Raw genomic sequence first — 24,402 nt, forward strand, 5'->3', positions numbered from 1 at the left:
GGGAGAGGGAGAGAGGGAGAGGGGGAGAGAGGGAGAGAGGGAGAGAGAGAGCGCTGAAGGAGGGAGATGAAGAGCCCGAGCGAGGAAGAGAAGAGGGGTGAGAAGGGAAGATGAAGAAGAGGGGGATGCCCTTTTCTTAAGCGGCTCAAGGAATATCTCCCCATGCAGTTCCTCTGTAGGGGCTTAAATACTTTGTCACTGCCCCGGTTCCAGGTCCAGGCTTGGGGAGCTCTTCATGTCACGCATGACAAAACAGCACTTGACAAGATTCGCCTTGAGTAATTGATTCCAATTAAAGCCCCTAATTGGTCCAAACGCTCTGAAATATGGAGGCCTTTTCGCCACCACAAACACTACCAAAGGGAGTTGCAGATACTGCACTCCAGGGGGGAGGAGCCCCCCCTGTTGCCCTGACGATGCTCCCTCAGGGCTAATCCTGCTTTACCACATCCAAACAAAATTCCTCTGGCTTCCTCTAAGGCCTGTCATAGCCCAATGTCCTAATCCCTACCGATCAGGATCACTGTTGGGGGACCACCCTTGAGGTCACTTTATTGGTCCCTCAAGAATCACATGACCACTGACCACTCCCTTGGTTGCCATGGAGACAGTTGGTCCAGGTACTGCGAAAGGCCGGCTGTCTTATTTGGTCAACAAGTGTGTCTTCAGGCTTGTTTTTTTGCCTTTCATTTTTATTTGACAAAATACATTACTATACTAATAATGAAGCATGGAGAACACATCATGATTTTATGCCTGATAGAAAACAGCGTTTGAAATATTCCGCAACATTTGACACCCTTTGTTTGTGTTATTGCCGAGACGGCATGAACAAACAGGATCACTCTGTCTCCTGAAAGCTTAGCGAGCCTTAATGCGAGATTCATCGTGCCGCAAAGCTGAGCGTGAAACAAGCCATTATCTGACACCTCAACAGGTTCCAGGCCAACCAGAACCAAGGAGGCTAGCGGCGGCTAGCTCTGAAACTACCCATGCTATCCCACCCTCCTGAGACCCCATTACAGGGAGGCCCCATTAATCTCATGCATAAATAACACCACCACCACTGGTCCGGTAACAGCAGGAGACCTTCTAACGGATGATGTATTATAGAATAGGGATGAGGAGGAACTGAAGTTCTCCAATCAGAGCCCTCCACCCAGGGAGACCTTTTTGAATGTGGCAGCCTAGAAACGTCTTTGGTCGGCTGCACAGTTGTCGAGGGGGGTCTGGGGCGGCGGGAGAGCTAATCTGACCATGACACGTCCCGTGCTGGGGCGAACGCTGCTACGTCGGGAGAGTCTGGGATGTGCCAGCCAGCAGGCTGGTGAGCTGAGGCTGGAGTCGGGGATGGAGAGAGGGGAGGGAGGGAGGGAGAGGAGGAGGAGGGGGGGCGGGGGGTCTCTCAGGATCGCCCCGGGGCTTCCATGGTCCTGGATGCGGGGAGCTGCAAATGAGACGTGACAATACATTCTGCCTCTGCGGACAAGAGGGCAGAGAGGGAGCGACAGGAGAGAGAGAGAGAGAGAGGGACGGATCGAGAGAGAGAGAGTGAGTGAAGATGAGGAGGAGGAGGAAAAGGGAGAGATGGATTGGCGCATGAAAGGGGGGGGGGGGGGAAGCTTTGGGAATATAGGTTAAGAAGACGGAACGGGGCAAAGGAGCCCCGGTGTGTGCAGGGGGGGGAGATAAAGTGAGTGATGGAGGGCTTGGACGATAAGGGAAGGGTGAAGAGAGGCGAGGGAGGGCAGAGGTGAGCTCGAGCGAGGGGGATACCGAGGGGACGCCGTGTAGCCGAGAAATGTGCGGGGGGGGTGGGAGGCTCCTGACGAGGGAGATTTCAACGGATAAAACGATTGGATGAGGAGAAGCGTGGAGAAAGGTAGAGGGGGGGGGGGGGGGGGGCTGAGGAAGAAGGAGAGCGGCGGAGGAACGGCGGCGAGCGATGAGGAATGTGCGAGAGCGGCAGGTTGGGCGGGAGAGCCCGAGAGGGAGGGGCCGGAAAGGGAGCAGGCAGCCCAGCCAGTCACAGCCCTGCGTGGTCCTCTGCGGGGGAATCTTACCCTGGCAACACAATAGAGGGCCGCACTTGAAAGAGACTGTGTGCCAGCAGGGGGAAGGGGTGCGGAGGGACAGGTGAACAGATGGAGCTGACTGAGAGACAAGCTCATCAGCTGACGTGTGTGTGCGTCTGCTTGTGTGTATCTTATCTGTGTGTGTATGCGTGCGTGTCCGCGTGTGAAAGGCTTTTGCACGTTGTTTTTTTTCCCCCCACCATGCAATTAGCATTGCTGTGCATGGGGGAGTTGGAGTGTGTGTTTGCGTGTGACAGAAAGTGTGAATATCACTGCCAGGTCTTTTTGTGAGGGCAATGTTTTTAGTCTGGGATTTTCTTTTTGGTGTCGACAGTTAAGGGGGTGTCCATGCCTCAAACACATTCTTAGCCCAGACCTCTGTCACATCTTGTCTGTGTCAGTTAGTACGTTTTTAGCGTTTTAGGTCAACACTCACTTGGAACTTGATTTCCATGAACTGTGGGAAATAAATAAATCTTCCTGTGCCTCACACAAGCAGCAGTGCAGATTAGTACAACATTGGGTATGCCTACCATGTTGCTATGAATTGAAGCATGGCTGAACTTTTATTATCTTAAAATGCTCATGCTCAACTAATACTTATTTTATTGAGGCAAATATGACCTTCCCTATAAAGTCCTGATACTAACCCAATCAGAGTTAACAACATTGATCAAAAACTGTTTTTTACCATTACCTTATCCTCTTTTTTAGGAAATCATTGGCTAGCAGATTACAGCGTTTTGCAGGTATTTCTTCCAACTGATTATGAACTTGGTGTTGGATTGCACAGTATTGAGTCATCATCTCTTACCAGTGATGGATCCCAATGGGTGTCCTAGAACATGTACTTATCTATTAATCAAACCTACATTAGACTGAAGCAACTGGAAAGATTGCTGCACAGTAGACTGGTTAATTTATGAAGAACTGCAATTATTTTTCTAACGTATTCACAATGGGCTTTTCATGTTTGCTTCTTGTGCAGTAAATGTGCATTTCCTAAACGTTATCTTTTGACTGCTACCTAATAAGAGCACAATTTATTTAGGTTAAACAGATCCTTTCTTAGTCTGCCATCTGTGCGTTTTGTTCGCGTAATGACGCCGTTCTCAAGGTTAAGATCCATTTTGCCGCGGTGATCCAGTTTGCCGTTTGGTCGAGCTTCCACCAGTAAAGCTACTTAGCGTTAAATCTCGTTTGCCAGAATCCTCTCAAAATAAGAGCCTGTCTTACAGCTACCTAAAGCCTGAACTGGCCTGAGTGAAGCTTCTGGGCTGCGTCTCCTCCGCGTGGCTTCTCTTTCACCCTTTACCCTTTACCTCGCACAGTTCCTGGTGGTGTGAAGCTTCGCACCAATTTCCAGGGCTGTTGATTAGCGAATGGCGAGATGGAATGCCCGAGTGTGTTGTAACCGCGCACGGTACACGGTTTCTTCAAGCGTTTATTTATAGATTTAGCTTTCGTTTTGTGTTAGTCAATACGTTTCTTCTCCCTACCAACACCTTTCTACTGAGAGTGCCTTTACTGAGAGTGTTAGAGTGCAGGTGCACATACTGTGTTTGAAGTAGCCAGAGATGTAGTGAATAGAAACTTTCTCTTTCTGGTAGCAGAAATCAATCAGATATAAGTGGCTCAGAATTCAGGTTATTTGTCTTTGGTCACCGAGTTTGTGATGCTGCATCGTTGTACAAAAGTGAATTGTGATTTTGTCTGCTAAACGGTGAAGGTGTCATTGATTATGACAGATGTGCCTGAAAGTAAAAATAAAAAATAAAAGTATATGAAAATGTTCCTCTTCCTCCCCCCTCCTCTTAACCGCTGTAGACATTGCGAAAGAAAGGCTTTAACGGCTGCAACAGCCCTGAGCCGGACGGGGACGATTCCATCGACCAAAGCCCGCTAAACGAAGACAAATACAGGAAGAACGAGGAACTGGACATCCTCTTCAAGCGCTATGGCGTGAGTACCGTTCCCCTTTTTCATTTGATCTAACTTCCCTCTCTCCTCTCTCTCTCTCTCCGTCTCTCTGTCTCTCTCTCTCTCCTTTTCGTCCTCCCTTGTGGGAATGAAGGCTCTGAACAAGAAAGAGCACCGGGACTCTGAGAGCCCAGACCCTGAGGAGCCCTTCTCCCTCACCCCCCGCACAGAGGAGAAATACAAAAAAATTGACGAGGAGTTTGATAAAATGATGCAGAACTATAGGCTGTCAGTGAGTACCGTAACCTGTGCTATACTGCTGTACATCGGGCACCCGGACTGGACACGGGGGCCGGATGCCGGTTGCTGACAGTGACCCAAATACTCACAGAGCACCTTCCCTTTCACCCACAATCCCCTCTCCATCTCTCACCTCACCGCTGTACCCACAATCCCCTCTGATGTTGTGTGCGTAGGCAAGGAGGGCTGGAGCGCGGAGTCAAGTCTTTTGATTGGAGGTTGTTTACGATTTGAAGAAAAGACCACGGATTAGTCAAACCACTTAGAATCCAATGAACAATGAGCTGCATTTAGGGTCATGTTAGCTATTCTTCATAAATGATAATGATGATGCTGCAAAATACCAATAAACTAACAACACGTGTTCGTATATTGTAGCTCTTTAAAGGAAATTTGTACTTGGCATCCTCCACAGTGTAACAAATTGGCCAACGTTCAGACTTTCAGTCTGAATTCAACATTCAGACGATTTTACTCCCTCTTCTCTGCCAATAACCACAGAATCAATTTATTTCACCGCTACCCAGTAACACCATTAATGTCATTTTAACAACCAGTACTCAATTGACAACCAGGCCCTCCCATCTAATGCTGTCTGATTGCTCATTGGGGAGAAGGCATAGTTGATTCATTTGATATTGGGCCAGTGTGTGAATGCAATAGTAGAGAGATAAAACGACCAGAGGAACCTCCAGATTTGTTGCTCTGCTCAATATCATCAGTATAAAAGAACCACTGTGCCAAAGACCTGTTAGTCTTTCTGTCAGTGTTATTAGCACACAATGCCCATGGACTGCATCTTTATGTAGGAAACAATTCAAAGAAAAAAGGCTTAATGTCGCAATCAATTCCACTTACTGAAAATCGCTTACCCGGTATATACTGTAAACTGTTTTATAGGTTCAGCCTTCAGTGTTTATCTGTTGAGCTGAAGTGGCTTTTAAAATCCTTTTTCGGAGGAAAAGCTAAGGCAGAAGAAGAATAAAATTCAATCTACCACCCCTGGAGAGCTAGCCCTAGTCGATTGGAAGCTAGCCCGCTGTTAGCTCTTGTTCCCCGCCTCCCAGCCAGTCTTGCTCAGCACACCTTTCACAGGGCGCTAGCAAACGGGAGCATACAGCACCAATCTCCCCCCACAGCCTCATAATCCCTGACATTACAGCTAGGGGCTGGGATAGACAAGCTTAATCCGACTCGTACTCCAATCCCCTGAGGTAGGGAGAGTGGCAAGGGAGCATGGGGAGATGGCTAGTGGATCTGTTTATTTTCCTTTCTCTTTTATAGCATTTGGGATGTTTTGATTTGAGAGGTTTCCTGTGCAATTTTTGACAAAAAAAAAGTTTGATAGATTTAGGATTTATGTAAACTATTCATTTATACTATCTGATTGGTTAGACAATAGCCTCCCTGTCTGAAGTTTAATTTTAAATCAACAAACACCTTATGTAGCCATGCCAACAATGCAAATGTGTTTAGCTGGATACTTTTTTGCACTGTACACACCAGTAAGGGCAATGTCAAGGCTTTTAAAGGTCATAGGAATGTTGCGAAACTGTTGTTGGCGATGTGTTTTGATTTACCGTCGCTAACAAATAGGATGAGACGTTCTGAAAGTTGAAAGGGAAACTTTCCAAGGCTTCTAGGACAAGAGGGAGGGAAGAAAGTAGGGCATGAGTTTAATTCATTCTGATACCCTCGCATCTAGGAAATACACCAATGTAAAGTTTCCCTGCAGAAAAAGAGGTAATTTCTTTTCTTTGTTGTACTTTTTTTGGGGGGGGGGGGTTCTGCTGTTTTGAAAAAGACCTTGTCTTGAATTACCCTGTTTAGCTTGAGAAAGAGATAAAAGACAATAATTTATCCAGCATCACTCCTTTAAGAACCTCAACAGAGGCTTGCTATTGGACACAGTGAACAGTAGAACAGTTTATCTTCCCACTCTTATCAGTCAGTACACCAGTAAGAGGGGCTGTCCCAGTGCTGTATGCTCTACAGTTTCCACACCTCCACTCACACTAACCCCCACCCCCCGTCCCTCCATCTGTCCATCCCTCCCACCATCCTCTCTGCCTGGCCAGTGTGCAGTGCTGCTGTGCTGTAACCTGTATCTCCACATAACTGGCTACCAGTCTCTCTCTCTCTCTCTCTCTCTCTCTCTCTCTCTCTCTCTCTCTCTCTCTCTCTCTCTCTCTCTCTCTCTCTCTCTCTCTCTCTCTCTCTCTCTCTCTCATTCTGTTCTTTCTCTCTCTCTCTCTCTCTCTCTCTCTCTCCCCACTATGTATTTTCTGTCTCTCTTTCCTTCTCCCTCAATCTCTTTATTCCTTACTTTCCTCCTGGGCTCCAATTCGGAAAAAAAGTTACGACATAAAAACAAAGAAGAAAGGACGACCCGGTGAAGGACAGAATGGAGTGTCTTCTCCTCTCCTTAAAAGTGGGTCTCAGTCAGCACACACAGTACCAGGTCGCGGTGCCTGGCCCATATTCTATATTTAGAGGCCCTGCTTTCTGATGGGAGAACAGGGTGAAATGGGTTACAGGCAGAATGCTGGACAACCACGGGGTCCTTTCCTCTTAGCTCATTACACCTGTGTCGCGTTGACAGTCACTGCAAACATTTTCAGCTGATTCAGGTCCTATTAGAAGTTCCTTTCTTTTATAGAGGATGTTGAACCCGTGGAGGAAACGGACATCATTGGACAGTTCAAACCGTTTCCTGTTAAGACTGGTTAAGACAGGGGTTGTAAGTGAATGGAGCACTTTGGATGGAAGCGTTCATGTTATACAGATGTCACATGCACATGAAACATTTTAATTTTTCTCTTTTTTTTCTACTATAAAGATGATTCATACTATGGGGTGGGATGTAGATCAATATGAATAAAATATACAGTTTTAAATGTCATCAATAACCAATACAATAACCATCTATGTAAATCTGCTGCAGAAATAACCAGGCATGAGATCTTAAAGCAAACGCCCAGCCTCTTGTTGAGTTTCCACAATTCACTTTGCATGCTAACAAACCTTTTAGCTTGTGTGCAGAATCGTGTCAGATTATGTGTGTGGTGGTTGATTCCTAAAAGTTGGATATGTATGTTGGGAGTGCTTGTGCGTGTGTCGTGTCTGAATGGTTCTGTGCATTTTTGGTGCCATGGTGACCCCCGCTAAGCCCCTCCCCTCTTCCTATCCTCTTTTCTCCAGTCAGCTGTCCCACAGCCCACCTTCTCCATGCCAGTCACAGTGCCCGTGTCCAATCAGAACACTCTGCAGTTCAGCAACAACCCCGGCGCCCTGGTTACCACCTCCTTCGTCACCTCCACTCTCACAGACCCACGCCTCCTGTCACCACAGCAACCAGCCCTCCAAAGGAACACCGTGTCTCCAGGGTTACCGCAGCGACCCGCAAGCGCCGGTGAGACAAACTGAATTGTGTAGTGATTGAACTTGGTGAAGGCAGCAGCCAACCTGTAATGGTCGCAACCTTGCGGTGCTTCCAGAGAGCCTGACCGCAGTCCCATGACATGGTGCAGCGTAACTACCAGACAGACATTAAGGCATTATGACCTCTGTCAGAAACATAGAAATAGATAGTGAATGAAAACATGTACTTTGTCTCTGTTCATCAGGTGCACTCCTGGGAGGAGACTTGGGCAACTCAAATGGAGGATGCCCAAGCCCTGTAGGTGAGTAGCGTGGCTCCTTTTGACTTCTATCAACAAACGGTAAGCGTTATGTGAGCAGCTAACATGCGCTGTTCAGACAGTAAAAACTGTGACACATTAAGAGCTTGGGTGTTCAAGCTTTGGCCTTGATCTCGCTTGAATCTCTTGTGGTGGGACTAGACTGGACAAACGTTTTAGTTTTGGACCAGCAGAAGACGACAGAATACCTTCTAAATGGCAAGAGAAACAGATACTAAAACATACGCACACACACACACACACCTGTTGGTTAGTAACAGCCGAGGGTCATAGGACAGCTGCTTGTAAACAATCCGGGTGGGCGGGGGAGGGCGGTGGGGGGTGAGGGGTGGGGGGGGGGGGCTGTTGTTGAGCAGGGGAGAGAGGCAACAAAGTACAGAGAGAATTAAAGATTGAGAAAGAGATTGGGAGTACATGAATGACTTGACCTCACACCGGCATATTGTGTCCTATTGGCTCTCTCTCTCTCTCTTTCTCTCTCTTTCTCTCTCTGTCCATCCCTCCACCTGTCCATCTCAGCTGTTCCCCCATGTCCCAATCGCCCTCCCCATTCCCCACCCCCAACTCCCCCACTCCAATTCCTCTCCAGCTTCCAGCTGTCCCTTGTCTTGGCACAGGCCACTTCTCTGAGGTGACTTTGGCACTTTTCTGAAGCTGTGGCCTTTTGAATGTTTTTTCAGTCTACCTCTGCATCTCAGCAAGCCATGAATCCATGATGGGGTCTGGCATTGTATTTAATTCTAACTTTCAAGTGTTCCTGTTCGTGTAAATGGGGAAATAGTTGGGTTACTGTCTACTGTGGTGAAAGAGTACCTTTTAAAGAAAAACATGAATCATTAATACGGCACATTCTTGCCTCCTCGGAACAGGAGATGTTGTTTTTTACAGTATTTTCCACTTCTTTTCGAGATCCTTTCCTCTTACTGAAGTGAGGCTGCTGCTCCTCCAATCCCTGAAACATGAGCCCACAGCAAGCGTCTGTCCCAAGACGCAGCTCAAGTGACTGCACTTGCTTGCCCTCCCTCACCTTCCACTTCTCCCTCCCTCCATCCCTCCCTCCATCCCTCCCTCCCTGGCACTGTCGTTCTCAGCTGTTGTGTTCCGGACTGGGCTCCAGGCTCAGGGAATGTCACCATTGACGTCACACGGCATTCCTGACATTCCCACGCCCGGCACTGGGTAATAGGAGCCCCCGCTCCGCCCAGGAGAGGAGCAGAGTAATACATGTATATACACACACTCCCACACACACACATACACACATACACATTTACACAAACAAACAAATAAGCACACTTTTTCGAACTGACAGAAACAAGCACGGACAGTCTTTGGTGTACACGTTGACCAGCACACGAAGAAAATATTGCCAAAGAGCAATTGTGTGAATGTACACACAAGCACAAACAGACAGCAGCTAATTCCTGTACACTTAAGACCAGCTACGGGACATGGAATTGGATTTGGGCGCAGGGCCAACAGCAGACGAACACACGTGTTCATCACTCCTTCCCTCACTCCCCCTCCTCTTCCTCCTCCTCTTTCACTTCTTTCTCCTCCTCCTCCTTCTCTTTCTGTTGCTAAGGGAGATGAAGGACTATCGTGTTTTTTTCAGCCTCAAAGAAGGATATAGAAACAAATGTGTGCTTGCATTTGTTTGTGCCTGGTAAGGCCCAAGACGTGATAAAAAGTCATCCTCCTACTCTGCGTTGCCGATTACACACACATACACATGGAAAGAGCCATTCACAGAAATGAACACACACAAGCGTAGACTACCATCCAAAAGCTTCGACGAATTTGCTCAATGTGTATGACACACATACACCACAACCTCTCAATACAAAGTTGTGGAGTCTTAGTGTTTTCCCAGCGCTCTGGATGCGTTTGTAAATGTTGCAAGAGAAGTTATGAGAAGGTTTGGTTGAAATGAGATTGAGTCAATGTTATTAGTACTCCAGACACAAATTGGTCTAGGACAAACTCCAAAGGCTGTCAGACACAATTAGGGCCTGCTGTATGTATGCATTTTGTTTTCTTTGTGTCTTTTTTTGTGTGTTGGAGTGTCTATCTGTGTGAAAAGAAGTGTGTTCGTGAGCAGATGAAACAGCGTCACATGCTTGTACTGTCTGGGCAACGTCATGGAGCACTTTTATCTGTTGCCACAGAACAGTCCCTCTCTCTGCCCAGCCCTAGGGAGCCGTCTGTGTGTGTGTGTGTGTGTGTGTGTGTGTGTGTGTGTGTGTGTGTGTTTCTGTGTGCTGTCAGTGGTGGGAAAGTCCCTGTTCTTTCAGCCACACAGTGGGTCTTGTCTTTGAGTCAACTGCTACATTTAACAGCAGGGAAGGCAGTTAGACCATCCCCTGACTAGGAATGTATGTATGAATTCTCAGACAGGAGATAGTGTCACAGATAGCGGAGCTGTCAATGGAAAGAAAGAAAACGATTGTCTGACTGAGATTAACAGTTGGGAGTCAAAACCAAACAAAAACAAAACGCATTCTGTTTGATATGAAAATGCACAAAGTATTTGAGGAATTGTTGTGCTGTTTATGATGTCTGATGAAACCCGTGCTTGTACGTGGGAGGTTGGTATGCAATGGGTGACGGTGTTTGTTATTTTAAGAGGTGTGAATGCATGTTTACAGTACGGGACCTGGTGTGGTCTGTTGGTGTGTTTTTGGATCAAACTGTCCTTTAGAAACACTTGCAGTCAAAAAAGATTGAGTGTACATTGTTTGTTGCACATTGTGGTTAACAGGTAAAAAGTGAGCCAGCCTGCACCATTATGTACCATCAATTTATGATTAGCTATAAAAAAGTTTATATTGTAATTTAGATCATTTTATAGTGTCCCTTCTTCAGCCAACAGTGTTGAATGTCAACACAATGACATTCAACAGTGAATGTCATTGTCTGAGCTGTATTCATTGTCTTTTATGGTGGACCAGAGAAGGGTACAGATAAACACACATGAAATAAACGTCACACACAAACTAACAGGCACATCATCATTCCCTGTTACTGTAACACATCTTTCTCTCTTTCTCTCCGTCTCTCCTTCACTCAGGCAACGGCTACATCAGCGCCAGGGCCTCCCCCGGCCTCCTCTCTGTCTCCAACGGCAACAGCCTGGGGAAAGTAGTCCCGGCCAAGTCTCCCCCTCCGCCCAGCCCTCAGATGGTGAACAGCCGCAAGCCCGACCTTCGGGTCATCACCTCCCAGGGCGGCAAGAGTCTGATGCAGCTGGTGAGCATGGGTAGAACTACCAGAGCCCCATCGGGCCAAAATTGGTCTTGCATACCTGTGGCCCTGCATAGTTCAGGCCCTGGTCATGGATATGCCTCCATATGATATTATTACGTACGCTGAAAGTCCCCGTGTACAGGTCAGCGCTATCCTACATTTTCCCCTTTTTGGTGTGGGGGACACGGCATGTATCGTTATCTCGTAAAAAGCTGATGATCAAAGTCCATCATGAAGATTGAGAAAAGGAGCCTGCCATCCCAGGTCATGCTAAGCCTTGTGGGTAGGTATATACAGTATAGAGATAATAACCCCTCCTGTTCTCTGTCCCGGTGCCCCCCCCCCCCCCCCCTGCAGACAGAGGAGGAGCTGGAGTTGGTGAGTGAGGGGAATGGAAGCTCCTAGACTTGCCTCTAGATGTGGTGTGACACCATGTGTGGTCTACAAGGCATGAGTGTGGTCCTGTCCCCCCCCCCCCCCCCCCCCAAAAGACGAATTTGCATCACAAGAATAGATGCCCCACCGCGTGCTGCCTACAATGCAGACGTGTGGTGATGTTTAGTGTGTGTACTTCCCCAGTACAGTACGCTACCTTTGGTTTAGTATATAGATGCTGATCACGACGCAAAATGAAAAGTGGTGGGCACCTTGGCATGTGCATGGGTCGATTCCATGAGTGTATGATTGTGTTTGTGGTGATCGTTTCATCTTTTGTTAAAGACGGGTGTGAGGAGTGCGTATCTGTGGTCAGGACGTAGGGGGGGGGGGGGGACACAACATGACGTGACACTGCCACCATGGCACGTGCACCTTCAGCCCTTGAAGTCACTATGCACAGACTTCCTTTTTTGTTTTATCTGTAAACACATATGCACTTGTATATGCTTACACATAGACCTAGACACAAACATGCGCACGCACACACTCACACTTTCCTCTCTCAGACTGTGAACTTGGTTGATGCATGCTTCTCTGTCAGCATGATTCTCCAGTGAGCTGTGCACTGCATAACACTTCCCCTGACTGGTCTTACACAAGCATGCGGCCTGGCAATAGTGTTGCCTTGCCAACGCTACCTTGAGATGAAAAATCTGTTTGTTCGTTCATGTGTCATAGAAAGCCATGAACTTCACAGACCAGTAGAATTCCCGTTTATTTAATCTCAAATGAACTGAGGTAACTGCTTACCATTCAGCTGTATTTTATACTGAGTGTATATATCTATTTACATAGGTATATACACTTTTTTCAAAGGCAAGTTTCTCATGCTGAATGATAACAAACTTACCGACAGACAACTTTTTTTGTTGACCATTCCTTCTCGCATCTCTTGTCTTTGCAGAATGCTCAACGATTAGGTGTCTCTCAAGTGTCCCAGTCTCTCACCACACCAGTGGTTTCCGTGGCAACGCCCAGTCTCCTAGCACCCTTCTCTGCCATGCAGACAGCCTACAACACTGGTGAGCCAACAGGGCAGTAGTGCCCAAGAGCCAGGCTGGCATATTACAGGCACATGCCTTTCTACCCAATACCATCTTTGCTCTTTGTTTAAATTTTTTTTTGAAGCATAGACAGCGAGTGTTTCCTAAATACGATGGAGGTCAGTGCAACTTAGATTCAAATTTCTCATACTATTTTACCAGGGGAAAGAAAACTGTATTTTTATGTGTTAACATTTTGGACAGTTAACCATCTTAAGTTACTTAGTCACTAAAATGTAAACACTCCCACCTCTTCCCTCTCTCCATCTCTCGCTTTCTCTGCCTCCATCTCAGAGTACCAGCTGACCGCAGATCTCACAGCTCTCCAGAACTTCACACCGTCAGGGCTGCTGCCTGGCAACATGACCACCTGGCAACAGCAACAGCAACCAGCAGTATCCCAGCAACAGCAGCAGCAGCAACAACAGTCGCAACAGCTCAGTTTGGCGTCCCTTAGTAACTTGGTGTAAGTACACTTCATTTGGTCTGTTGAACTTGCCCCAACATGTGCAGTTCTCACCTGACACCCGTGTTGGTGTTAATATCTCAATGGAGGAGTTTTCCAGTTTATCGACATCCTGAGTGGACGTGCGTAGGGTCGTGTCATGTGTCATCATGTCCCCGAAAAAGAAGGAATCCTATCCCTTTGCCTTGTGCCCATATACTCTGAGCTTTAAGGTCGATTGACAACACCTAGCTTCAACATTTCCACACACACATTGTTGGCGGAGTAAAGGCTCCTCGTACTAGCAAGGTAGCAAGCTCCGAATTGAAGTATTCTGTGATTGTTGCGGGGAGCTAGGCTAACCGTGCAGGAGCTGTGATATGTGACCGCCTGTTTGTTCTCCCCCTCTTGTCTACAGCATGTGGGGCGCAGAGAAACAGAACGGGGAGATGGCTAACTGCATCTCCAATTTTGCTGCTAACCTGAGGTGAATTCATTAGCACATAGCGCTGTGTGGTTCCTATGCTCATGTCTGTCAAGCATAGTCTATGTGACTCTCAAGTTGATTCCATTATGAATCCTTATCAAAAAAAAAGGAGAGCATATTACTGTATGTCAGGTTGAATTTGATATGATTCAAACAGTGTATGTACTTTTTTTGTGCTTGTCATCTTCAAATGTTTTAGAAGCTCCTGGTTGTTTTTGGTTGTTAAAGTTGTTTGAAGATGTTTCTTTAGGCCCTTCAGATAGATTCACGGATTGAGGAAACCAGTGTTGTTGTCAAGGTCTTGTCAAAAGGTTCTTCAAAGCTTGTGTCTGCCGCGGTCTCTGAATGCAGCGAACAAAGTGGAACGTGTACAGGAATATGACAGCAGCCCCCCCTGCTGTGTGGTTTTATTTCTCAGTCTCGCAGAGCAGTCCTGAGTCATAATCACCATGCAGATACACATGCGCACAGCCTCTGTGTGATCTTTGCACACAGGGCTGTACACGGGGCTGTACACGGGGCTGTACACGGGGCTGTACACGGGGCTGTACACGGGGCTGTACACGGGGCTGTACACAGGGCTGTAGACAGGGCTGTAGACAGGGCTGCACGCGGGGCTGCACGCGGGGCTGTACGCGGGGCTGTACGCGGGGCTGGACACGGGGCTGGACGCGGGGCTGGACACGGGGCTGGACACGGGGCTGGACACGGGGCTCACGATGCAACTGCAAACACGAGATCACACACAAGTCATCTTTTGAAATGACTGGATGTGTTGAACAGTCAGATGGAATAAAAAAACCTAAACCCAGCTTTTAATTGGTTGATTGACGAGATTTAACTAGCACCCAGTTACATTAGCAATACTACAGTTAATACAGGCTTAGGGGCGGACAGTTGGGACATGTTCCTACCGATGTCAAGAGACCATTGAAACGTCACTATCAATAATTAGCGGTTGAGCAAGGGTAGTGTTTAGAGTGTTTGTCCCCACCAATGTTTGAACAAACCTACAGCGGTGGGCCGTGTAGCCTGTGTTCTGCTCGGCTCAAGTTTTCCCCTCAGTCCCCCCCCCGTCCCCCCCGTCTGGGACTACCGACTGCGGCACAGCCCCACCATTCATCTTCATATCGCTGGATGACCCAGCGTCAATAGTGAGATGACACATGCATGCATCACACGGATCAGTAAACCTGCCTTCTGAAAATAAGGCCCTTGGACGCACTCCTCCCTCCGTTTGTTCTCTTGCGCTGGCGTTTGATTACACGGGCTGCGTGCAGCCCACTGTTTTGTTTTTGATTTCATTGCACGGTAGCCACAGTGAGCAGACACTTCCAATCAGACGTGATTGACGGCTTCGCTGCGAGCCTCGCGTTCACTGTCAGCCCCGGTTAACATGCTGTGGGACGCGACGAGAAAATGATTTCTGTCTGTGTTTTTAGTTATATATTTTTTGGCCTTGCTTCCTCCCTGTCTTGTGCTGCGGCCAATCATCTCCAGCTTCCTGTTAAGACTGGTTTTGACTCTCATGCACCTGTTGAGTCGAGCTCCCCCAATCTAAATGTTAATGTGGCCAGGGCTCCCCCCACAATCACCTCACAGCTTTGACTTGTTTACTTGTTTATTGAATAGCTATCCCCGGATGCCAATTGGTGCTTGCATGGAGCTTTGAAGGATGTTAGGTCTCGGCCTGATTTGGTATCCAGCTGAGGTTTTTAGCGGAGAGGGCTTGAACTGAAGGGCTTGCACTGGAAATAGTGGATGACGCTTTAGACAGGAAATGGTGGATGACGCTTTAGAGATGCTGTCTGTCTTTGCTGTCAGTGTGTCCTTGTTTACATTTAGATTTTAAGGTGGGAGTCAGGTGGCTGAGCGGTTAGGGAATTGGGCTAGTAATCCGAAGGTTGCTGGTTCGATTCCCAGCCATGCCAAATGACGTTGTGTCCTTGGGCAAGGCACTTCACCCTACTTGCCTCGGGGGGAATGTCCCTGTACTTACTGTAAGTCGCTCTGGATAAGAGCGTCTGCTAAATGACTAAATGTAAATAGTGGATGACGCTTTAGAGATGCTGTCTGTCTTTGCTGTCAGTGTGTCCTTGTTTACATTTAGATTTTAGTGTAGTTTTCTTCAAGATCAATTATCCTTGCGACTTGAGGGTGTACTGTAGGTTGTGTGCTATGTTTTTGTTTTTTTTTACAGTATGTTTGGTTCTCTCTTTCTTATTGACTCTTATTATAAGAGTCTAGCATACAATATACTGTATGCATTTCTAAATTCCCTGTATTTAACTTTTTGTTTTTGTTCATAGTTTCACTTTCAGCCTCGTTGATTGGTTGTCTGTAATGTACACTAATGGCTAGAAGTTGTCTGTATTGCCACTCCCCCTTGATTGTGGTTCTCAAACATGCTTGTTTTTTCCCCTCCCTCTACAGCATGGCCTCTCAGTCAAACTTGCTCTTTGGCAGAGAAGAGGGCCTCTGCTGGTACTGTATATCTCCTCAGTGTATAGCTGTAGCCATACTGATCTGTGTCGCACTGTTTCTCAAACCTGATTTATCGAGACACCCGCGCATGCTTGCCTGGTTCATTTTAAACCAGGTTAGACGCTCCATTCACAGAGTCCTGGGACCAGGACAGCTCAGTTGTAAGTTGTCCATTTTGATACAGGATGGCTATGAAAACTAGACTGTTCTTTCTAGACCAGGTTTGGTGAAACGCTGCTGTACTGTTCTGTAACTGTCTGCTTCTGGCTGTGCTAGCTGTGTTAGTGCTCGGGACTTGCCTGCCGACCATGCCTTCATCACTGTCACCAGGGCGCTGAGTAGGCCCTTTTTATTCGCCATAGCAACGAGACCCTGTGACACCATAATCCATCTACCTGTACCAGTCTATAATGTGGAGGCTCAGGTTTGATAAAGTGGCATCCAGGGAGGCAGGAATTTCACTGTCGAGGGATTTTGGGGTGCGTGTATGTGTGTTGAGAGAGAAGGAGAAAGATGAGAAACAAGGAAGGAAAGAAAAATTAGATGTGGAACAATTTCTTTTCCTGAGGAAATGTAGAAGAATATGAATTGCTCATGAGGCCCACATAAATTAGAAGGCAGTGGGAAAATCCAAGTTCAAAACGAATTCCCTTCTCATGTCGACCTGCCAAGGGGTGAGGAACATTGAGAAAATGTGCATTCCGATTCAGCAAAGAAGTGTAGGGTGTCCTTTCAGGAAACTTTGCAGATTCTAACAGGTTGTCTGAAAAATAAGCTACATTACTTTGATAGTGATCGTGATGCGGGATTCAAATGTTGGCTGCATGGCTTGTCGGGTGGTGCGTTATCCTGGTGGCCTCTCATCTGACATGTGTCTTTGTACGTCCAACATGTACATGTACAGCTGACCTAAGATCATTTATGTACCAGTCCATTGCTCTGTTTTTACAGTGGCTGTAAATTACATGTTGCTGCATTGCTACTATCTTCACAAATTTACTTGAGCAAACGTGCGTAGAATTTTAATTACTGTCGCTTAGGCTACACTGTAAATCAAATTATTTCATATTTTTGCTGTGAGACAAGCTTAGTATGTCTTAATGTCTAAATGACTAAATGTAATGTGAATTCTAAGTGCCACAAAGACACATTTGATAGACAGAATGGAGAAGCTGCAAACTTAACAGAAAACATTTTTTAAAGCAGCAATAATCCCCTGAATCCGCTTTACATTTGTCCTTTTCTTTTCCTTATTCTCCGACCCCACAGGTCTTGACTATGTATGTCTCACCAGCGCTTACCGTTCACGCTGTACGCTGTTGAATCATTGAAATGTACATTGTGGTGATGTTAACAGTGATGTTGCTACCATTCACAAGGTGCATTGTAGTTCGACCCAATACCAGTAGTCACCCGCCCTATTTCTTTCTTCTTTCTGTCTTTCCCTCCCTCCCTGTTTCTCTCTCCCTCCCTCCCGGTCTATCTCTCTCCCTCTCTCCTTCTCTCTCTCTCTCTTCCTTCCTCTAGGCCGGTGGGCCACATACCTCAGGGCGCCACACTGACCGTCAACACCAACCCTAACATCAGCATCAAGTCGGAACCCGTCTCACCCAACCGCGACCGGAGCACTCCGTCCTCCACGGCCGGCGGAGCGGGCGGAGGAGGGCAGGGCCTGGCGTCCTATCCAGGCTCCCTCCGCCTGGAGCCCGGCGCCCAGGGCCGCTCACCGGTCGACAGCCTGAGCAGCAACGGGAGCTCGTACGAAGGGAGCGACCGCGACGACGGGACCCAGCAGGGGCAGGCTCAGAACCAGGCCAGGGGCCCACCACAGGACTTCCACCACCAGGCAGGTGCGGCCGCCGCCATGGGGCTCCTGAGGCCCTCGTCAACAGAGCAGCAGCAGGAGCAGGAGGGGGCCAACGTCAAGAGGATGAGGCTGGACGCCTGGGTCACATAAAGAGGCTCCGGCGTCGAAAGTGGAGGACAGAGTCATGCTCATGGCTTGTGTACATGCCCCCCTCCTCCCTACTGTCTATCTCTAAACACACACACACACACACTTCTGTCATCTACCTAGTTACCGTCCATTTAGTTGAGTCAATGCTGACCTCACTCCACCTCATGCACAGACACACGTACACATAAGCATGCTCACAAACACACTAGTTCTCTCACGTGTATACGTTGACACCAATTTGCACTATAAAAGAAAATGTGCATATAATTGTGCTCTATCGTACACACCCCAACACCAGGACACCCAAGTGGCGAGCCACCGAACCAGGGATTATATTAAATAGTTTGCTGGAAGGGACAATAATGGACTCAAAGTGGGATATCTGGTTATTTCTGAGTTGATTCTCATTGTACTCTACATTTTTAGAGAGTGAGTCTTGATATCTGACGTTGGTTTTTGCTGTGTCTTCTCTCTTCAAACTCCAAAACATATTAACTCACTCCTGACTGTTTTGTCAGACACTTGTTTGGCGTCTACCATAGGTCTCTTCCTAGTACAGCTGCACTGCTCTGTTGTGAAACAGTATGACAACCAAAATGAATCCACTTCTTTGTACCTGCCCGACGATGGCTGTATTGTATAGATAGATCCAGCTTTTTTATGTTTTTGTAAGAGTACAAGACTTGGGTGTTTTTTTTTTTTCTCTCTTTGGAACTATTTTCTCAATTTCTTTTTGTCCTGTCTGACTGTTCACTGTCCATTAGTCATTACCTTTGGAAATTTGGATTTTTTATGTCCATTTCATTTTTAAAACATTCTTTCATGCTAGGTGAACAAGAGTCCGTTTAAAAAGACAGGGGTGGTGTAAGGTATTCTTGTTTTGTTTTTATACCAGCAATTCAATCGGAACCATGCATATACCAGTACATTATACAACATCCTATAGTACCTTACTGAGGTAAAAAATTTATAAACATAATAAAACTTCAATCAGGGAAGGGCTGTAAGAGCTCGATAGCATATACTACAACCTATCTGCCATGTCAACTTGACAACTCAGATGCTGAGTGTATTTGGTGTGTGGAGTGTTTTAAATATTTATTCAGAATGTTTGTGTGTGTTTGTACCCTCTCGACTTTGCTATTTCAGATTACATTCTATCACTAACTCATACATTGAAACCCACCTACAGACAAACAGACTGAAATTGTATTTTTGTTAAACAATGCCTCTGTTTTGGAAGGCTAACATTCGGGTGATATAAAGAAGGGGACAGGGGGGAACCATGTATATAAGCAGTTTGTTTTCAGTTTGTAAACCCTTCTATATGGCTTTTATATAGCAGGGAAAGCATTATTTAAAGGCAAACACGTAAAACATATACAGATATATATATTTAAACAGCTTCAGACAGTAGCGAGTAAACGTAAACCTGCATCAGACGCAGAGAAAAAGATAGACAGGGATTGTACATAGAAATATATGTTCACATATATTCGGCAGGATGTCCCTGCAGCTGTTGATGTGGTGATTCTCAGTGGATCTGTCTTTCTATTTATGTGTATATAGTTGTAATATGTTACAAAGCCAAGAGAGGGTGTTGGAGAGGCAGAAAGGGAAGTCATGTTGAGTCTGACGGTTGTGTGAGTATGACTAGTACTCTGAAGGAGCGCACTTTAATCCCCCTGAAACACCTCCTATGCCCCCTTTAAAAGCCAGGGAGTCCTCGAGAAGGGGATAGTAATGTCCAGATGTCACACACACACACACACACACACACACACACACACACACACACACACACACACACACACACACACACACACACACACACTCATTCAAAGGAGCCAGCCAAGAATCCCTCTGTGAGTCCCTGCTCAAATGACATTTCTTTCATAGGGGAGCCTCTGTAGAACTCAAGCCATGTATTTGTATTGAATAGACTAGACTTAATAGCTCACATTTATCAAAAGTTTTATATAATCATAAGGGTATAATATGAAATGGTTTGCTGTGTGTTATGTGGATATTGTGATTGAAGATGGATGAGTAATTCTCAGAAATGGTCTGAATGTTTTGTAGTCCATAATGTAGGAATGATGTGAATTTGGAATAGCGGTTAAGTCCGTTGTAGAAATCACAAATATACACAATCCATTAGCTCTTAAAGTATTACGAAAATTCAATTTCGTCAACGGTTTGAGGTACTGACAACATATCTAGTCTGTAAGTTTAAAGCCAATCTTGCATAATTTTGGCCCTCATGACCCCATACATCATCCGTCCTTACTGAAGGTCTACGTTGCTACATAACATATTATCAGAAATTTCACAACATGAGGTCATTTGCTGTCTGATTTCTTCTTCAGTTTCCCCCTTGATCATACTATATTTTCTATTTCAGTGCCACACAAATATACAGTACACATACAAACATAATCTGTGTATTCTTTTGAATGTTCTTTTTTTATTGTTGTTGTTGGGCTTGCTCAGCCCAACTCTTCTACTCATGGGAATCTAGGTAGTTTGACAGAGGGAGAAAGAGCATAAAAAGGTATTTCAGTGTGTATACTCACACAGGTTCAGACTATAAGACTGTTGTGTCCTGAGCTTTGAACAAAATTGTTTGAAAAAAAAAAAAATGTTATAGCCAAGGTCTTGAATAGGGCTACACAAGCCACGACAATGTGTTACATTAAGTTAAATAATATGGTGGAAGAAAACTGATAGGAAAGGGGGTTTGTTAGGTAGGGAGTTAGGACGTTAGCTGTTTGATCAAGCGAGGTGTAAAAAACCCTAACGTGTCTCAGATCAGCACTAGGGGTAGCTGTAATCAAAACGGAAAGACAATCTTTATGATAATAGTAAACCTGCGCCCACATATTTCCCATGTATAACAATGTTTAGAAAGTTTCTCTCACTTTCCAGTGTTAATTTGTGCTGGTGACAGTTCTATTGTCTGTTTTTATTATAACTGTTCTGTAAAGATTGCTATTATTACTATAATTTGTATTATCATCACTATCCTGGCCATTATCAATGGTCTTTTTAATGATGATATAGAAATGGCAATTTTACTTTCTGCGGTTTTTGTGTAGGTTAGACATCTGGTTTTATTTGAATTTTATTTTATTATATATAAATATTATATCAATATATTTATATTTGATTAAAATTTGTTTTGTTTTTTCTTCAAAGGGTGTTACTAATATTGCACGATTTTGTGACATAAAACAAAACAACCATAGTAATGATAGGGTGACAGAAGGAGACAGAAACAAGTTGAGTATAACAACCAGTTTGATGCTGCAATTTTTAGTTATATGTACAAACATTTGCGTACACGTGGTAAAGTGACATTTAAGTCACATTTAATTTATTTCTGACCAGACACATAGATGTCAATGCATGGGCGTAAAACAAGCAAAGAATGAATCATATAGGAAATACATACGAAGTGTAATATCAATAAGAATATACATCACACAGACATAAAATAGAAATTGAGGAAAAATGTTTAAAATAAATTATAGCTAATATATTGTGTTCGGCTAGTCTGCTTTTTGTTGTAAAAAGTTTTTTTTGTTTTGTTTTTTTGAGAATGATATACAATTTGTGTATATTTTCATAAATAAAGTATGCACTGATATGTTATTACAAATTCTATACTGCTTTTACAAAAAAGTGTTTGTTATTGTACCAAAGTATCCATTTGTCCCTTCTTACCCAACCCCTTTTGCGTATGTTTTACCGTATTTTATATATTAAATAGACAAGTTGACCTACAAAAAGGTTTGAGTATTTATGTGCCTATTATCAATTTCTCATCAGCTATATATGTTTTACAGCTATAAATATGTACAATGGATTGATTAAACATTGAAGTGAAATGCAGTGTTATGTTTTCACCATAAGATGTCACCATAACGGCTAAATAATGGATTGGGCTCTGATGCCCAGATTTTTGGGATATTATTCCAATATCCTACAATATATATCCTTATCGTATTCACACATCATCCAATAGTGAATATTTTTTCCCCAATATGTTTTAACAGACTCCTGACAGTTTATTCATGACATAACCAATTTGGATGATGTTTCTAAAATGGCATGGACTTTCTCTTGAGAGAAAGAGGGTGAGTTATAAATTATGTTTGTCTATTCATTGCCGAGCATATTCTTAAAACATGAACCTGGTCTTTCTTTACATTTTAGTTGGGAGATTTCCAGTGAATCCCTCTGTCAGGCCTGCTTTAAAAGCAAGCTATATGTTCTAGATGTAGAGAAATAGAGAGACATTTGAGTAGGGGCAACATGGTTAGAGTTAATGTGGTGTTACTCATTCTCCTCCAGGCCATTTGACCTCAGTCAGCTGGGTGGGTCAGCTGTTTTGTTCCTGTGCAGCCTTTGAGCTTATGTTTCAGACAGGCCCACACACTTCTGTCTCAAGTGACAAAGGCCACCTGATCAAAACTGACTAGTCTCTGACAACTGTCTGTCGCAGGAAACTTCCTATGAAGACAAAACTGTACATGTCGGCAACAAGGTGATGTGTGACTGGTATTGGGTCAGTACAATGAACCCTGATAGTCTTCATAGTTGGAAATGGATCAATCACAGTTTGATAATTTCCCCCAAATAACCACCACAGTATATTTATCTGTGTGGAAATGTGTTTGGTTTCGTGGGTGTGGGCCTCAGATGGATGGACAAGGGTGCTGCATATTTACCCAGGCAGCATCGCTGGTGACTGGTGACAACAGTTATATCTATTCAACTTGTGGTCAGAAACAATTCTAACAATCGTGTATGGGAGAATGAGTCATACATTCTCAGCTGATGTGATGGAACCACAGTCTGCTAGATCGCTTTTATACACATTTTCCTACTCTATAGCGACAGTGTTTTATTTTATTCTCAAATAATACATAGTGAGGTACCGATCCTAAAATATACACTTGTCTTTGCGTTACATGGAATCATCCCTTCGTCAGTTGAGTTGTCCAGGTACTCCATCACATACATGACAGGTGGAGTAAATCAATGAAGAAGAGATAATGGATGGCAGATGGCCGAGGAGAGCACACCCACAAGTGCATACTGCCGGGACAGTTGTGAATCCTCCCCATTACTTAACACAGACAGAGTGCTGGGAGTGCCCCAGCTGGAACACAGCTACTTGGCAATGCTGAACAATTAGGCCTCTTGCTTCAGATTGGCCTTTTCATCATGAGACTGTGTTGGACATACAATAAGGAGTACGTGTTCCCTGGTTTAACCTTCTGTCATGTCCTCAAGTCCATTCACTGTCTTGTGTAATACTTATACATCACTGTATACTGTTTGCATCGTTTGTTAAAGTGAAACACTTAACAAAATGTTTCTTTTTGAAAATGTATGGGAACAAACCATTTGTGTATGACCATTCATGCTAATACTAAAACTGTTCTATGCTACTTGTTATTGGTGGAGTTGTTTATAACATCTCTTGGCACCTCCCTACTGTCCTTCCCCAAACCTATATTGATGCAATTCAATAGGTGGTTCACACAGTCAGTACCACTGACTGAACAATCTGAAATCTGAAATCGTAGTCAGAGAAGGTAGAGAACAAGAGCATGGGAGACAGCAGTCATCTTGAGATTCCAGCACCCTGCTCTCCTCTAGAAGAATAGAACTGTGGTTTTACTTATTCAGTCTCTTACTGGGTAGATTTGAGGAGTGAGCAGGCAGAGGGAGCTAAAATAGCTGTCATTGTTCTGAAAACTGACTAATGAATGATCAAATGAATGGGGAAAGAGGTCCGTGAAGCGGGCAGAGAAGCAGGGGTAGATGAGGTCATCCATTGTGCCTTGTTTGGGTATTTTTCCTCTCGCCTTCCCATGGGATGCTTATTTGTTGGTCAGGATGTGCTTTGTTAGCTTGTGTGCTCTGACGGCAGTGAAGCTTTGCCAAACCTAGGCATGTCAGACTCCCCCCTCACAGCCACAGAGCCTTCCTCGCTTTATAGTTTTCCTCACTTATACATTTTAGACATTGTGAGGACAGTGAGGAAAGTGAGGCAAATGACCACATCGGTTTTTAGGGATTGATGCCTCTTGAAGTCAGATTTTCCTATTTGAAAATAAACACACTAGTGCCCCGAGGGAAGTTTAAAGAGATGACGACAGTTTTTAGTTTTAAGTCTATTGGAATGTTATGTTGTATTTATTTTATTTATATATTTATTTATACATATTTATTTAAAATTGACTCCTTCGGTAAAGATCAAACAACCATCCCGCGGAAATATAGATGAATGTT

At 45.0% G+C, this 24,402-nt stretch overlaps 1 protein-coding gene across 6 annotated transcripts in view; it reads left to right on the plus strand.

The window, feature by feature from the left end:
* Window positions 1-19,869, plus strand: part of mef2d (myocyte enhancer factor 2d) — a 42,016-nt gene extending 22,147 nt beyond the window's left edge. For 2 of the 6 annotated variants that reach the window (XM_067237181.1, XM_067237182.1), the window contains exons 4-13: window positions 4,150-4,287; window positions 7,497-7,707; window positions 7,922-7,978; window positions 11,067-11,245; window positions 11,600-11,620; window positions 12,585-12,702; window positions 13,018-13,189; window positions 13,587-13,655; window positions 16,089-16,139; window positions 17,667-19,869. In XM_067237181.1, coding sequence (XP_067093282.1) covers window positions 4,150-4,287; window positions 7,497-7,707; window positions 7,922-7,978; window positions 11,067-11,245; window positions 11,600-11,620; window positions 12,585-12,702; window positions 13,018-13,189; window positions 13,587-13,655; window positions 16,089-16,139; window positions 17,667-18,096 — 1,446 coding nt within the window. In that variant the 3' untranslated portion in view covers window positions 18,097-19,869. Of the gene's footprint in view, window positions 1-3,902; window positions 4,038-4,149; window positions 4,288-7,496; window positions 7,708-7,921; window positions 7,979-11,066; window positions 11,246-11,599; window positions 11,621-12,584; window positions 12,703-13,017; window positions 13,190-13,586; window positions 13,656-16,088; window positions 16,140-17,666 lie in introns of all 6 variants that reach the window. The other 4 variants (XM_067237183.1, XM_067237185.1, XM_067237184.1 and 1 more) reach the window with 4 other exon arrangements.
* The last annotated feature ends 4,533 nt before the right edge of the window (window positions 19,870-24,402 follow it).

This window comes from Osmerus mordax, chromosome 6, assembly GCF_038355195.1.
Source record: "Osmerus mordax isolate fOsmMor3 chromosome 6, fOsmMor3.pri, whole genome shotgun sequence".
Classification (NCBI taxonomy): domain Eukaryota; kingdom Metazoa; phylum Chordata; class Actinopteri; order Osmeriformes; family Osmeridae; genus Osmerus; species Osmerus mordax.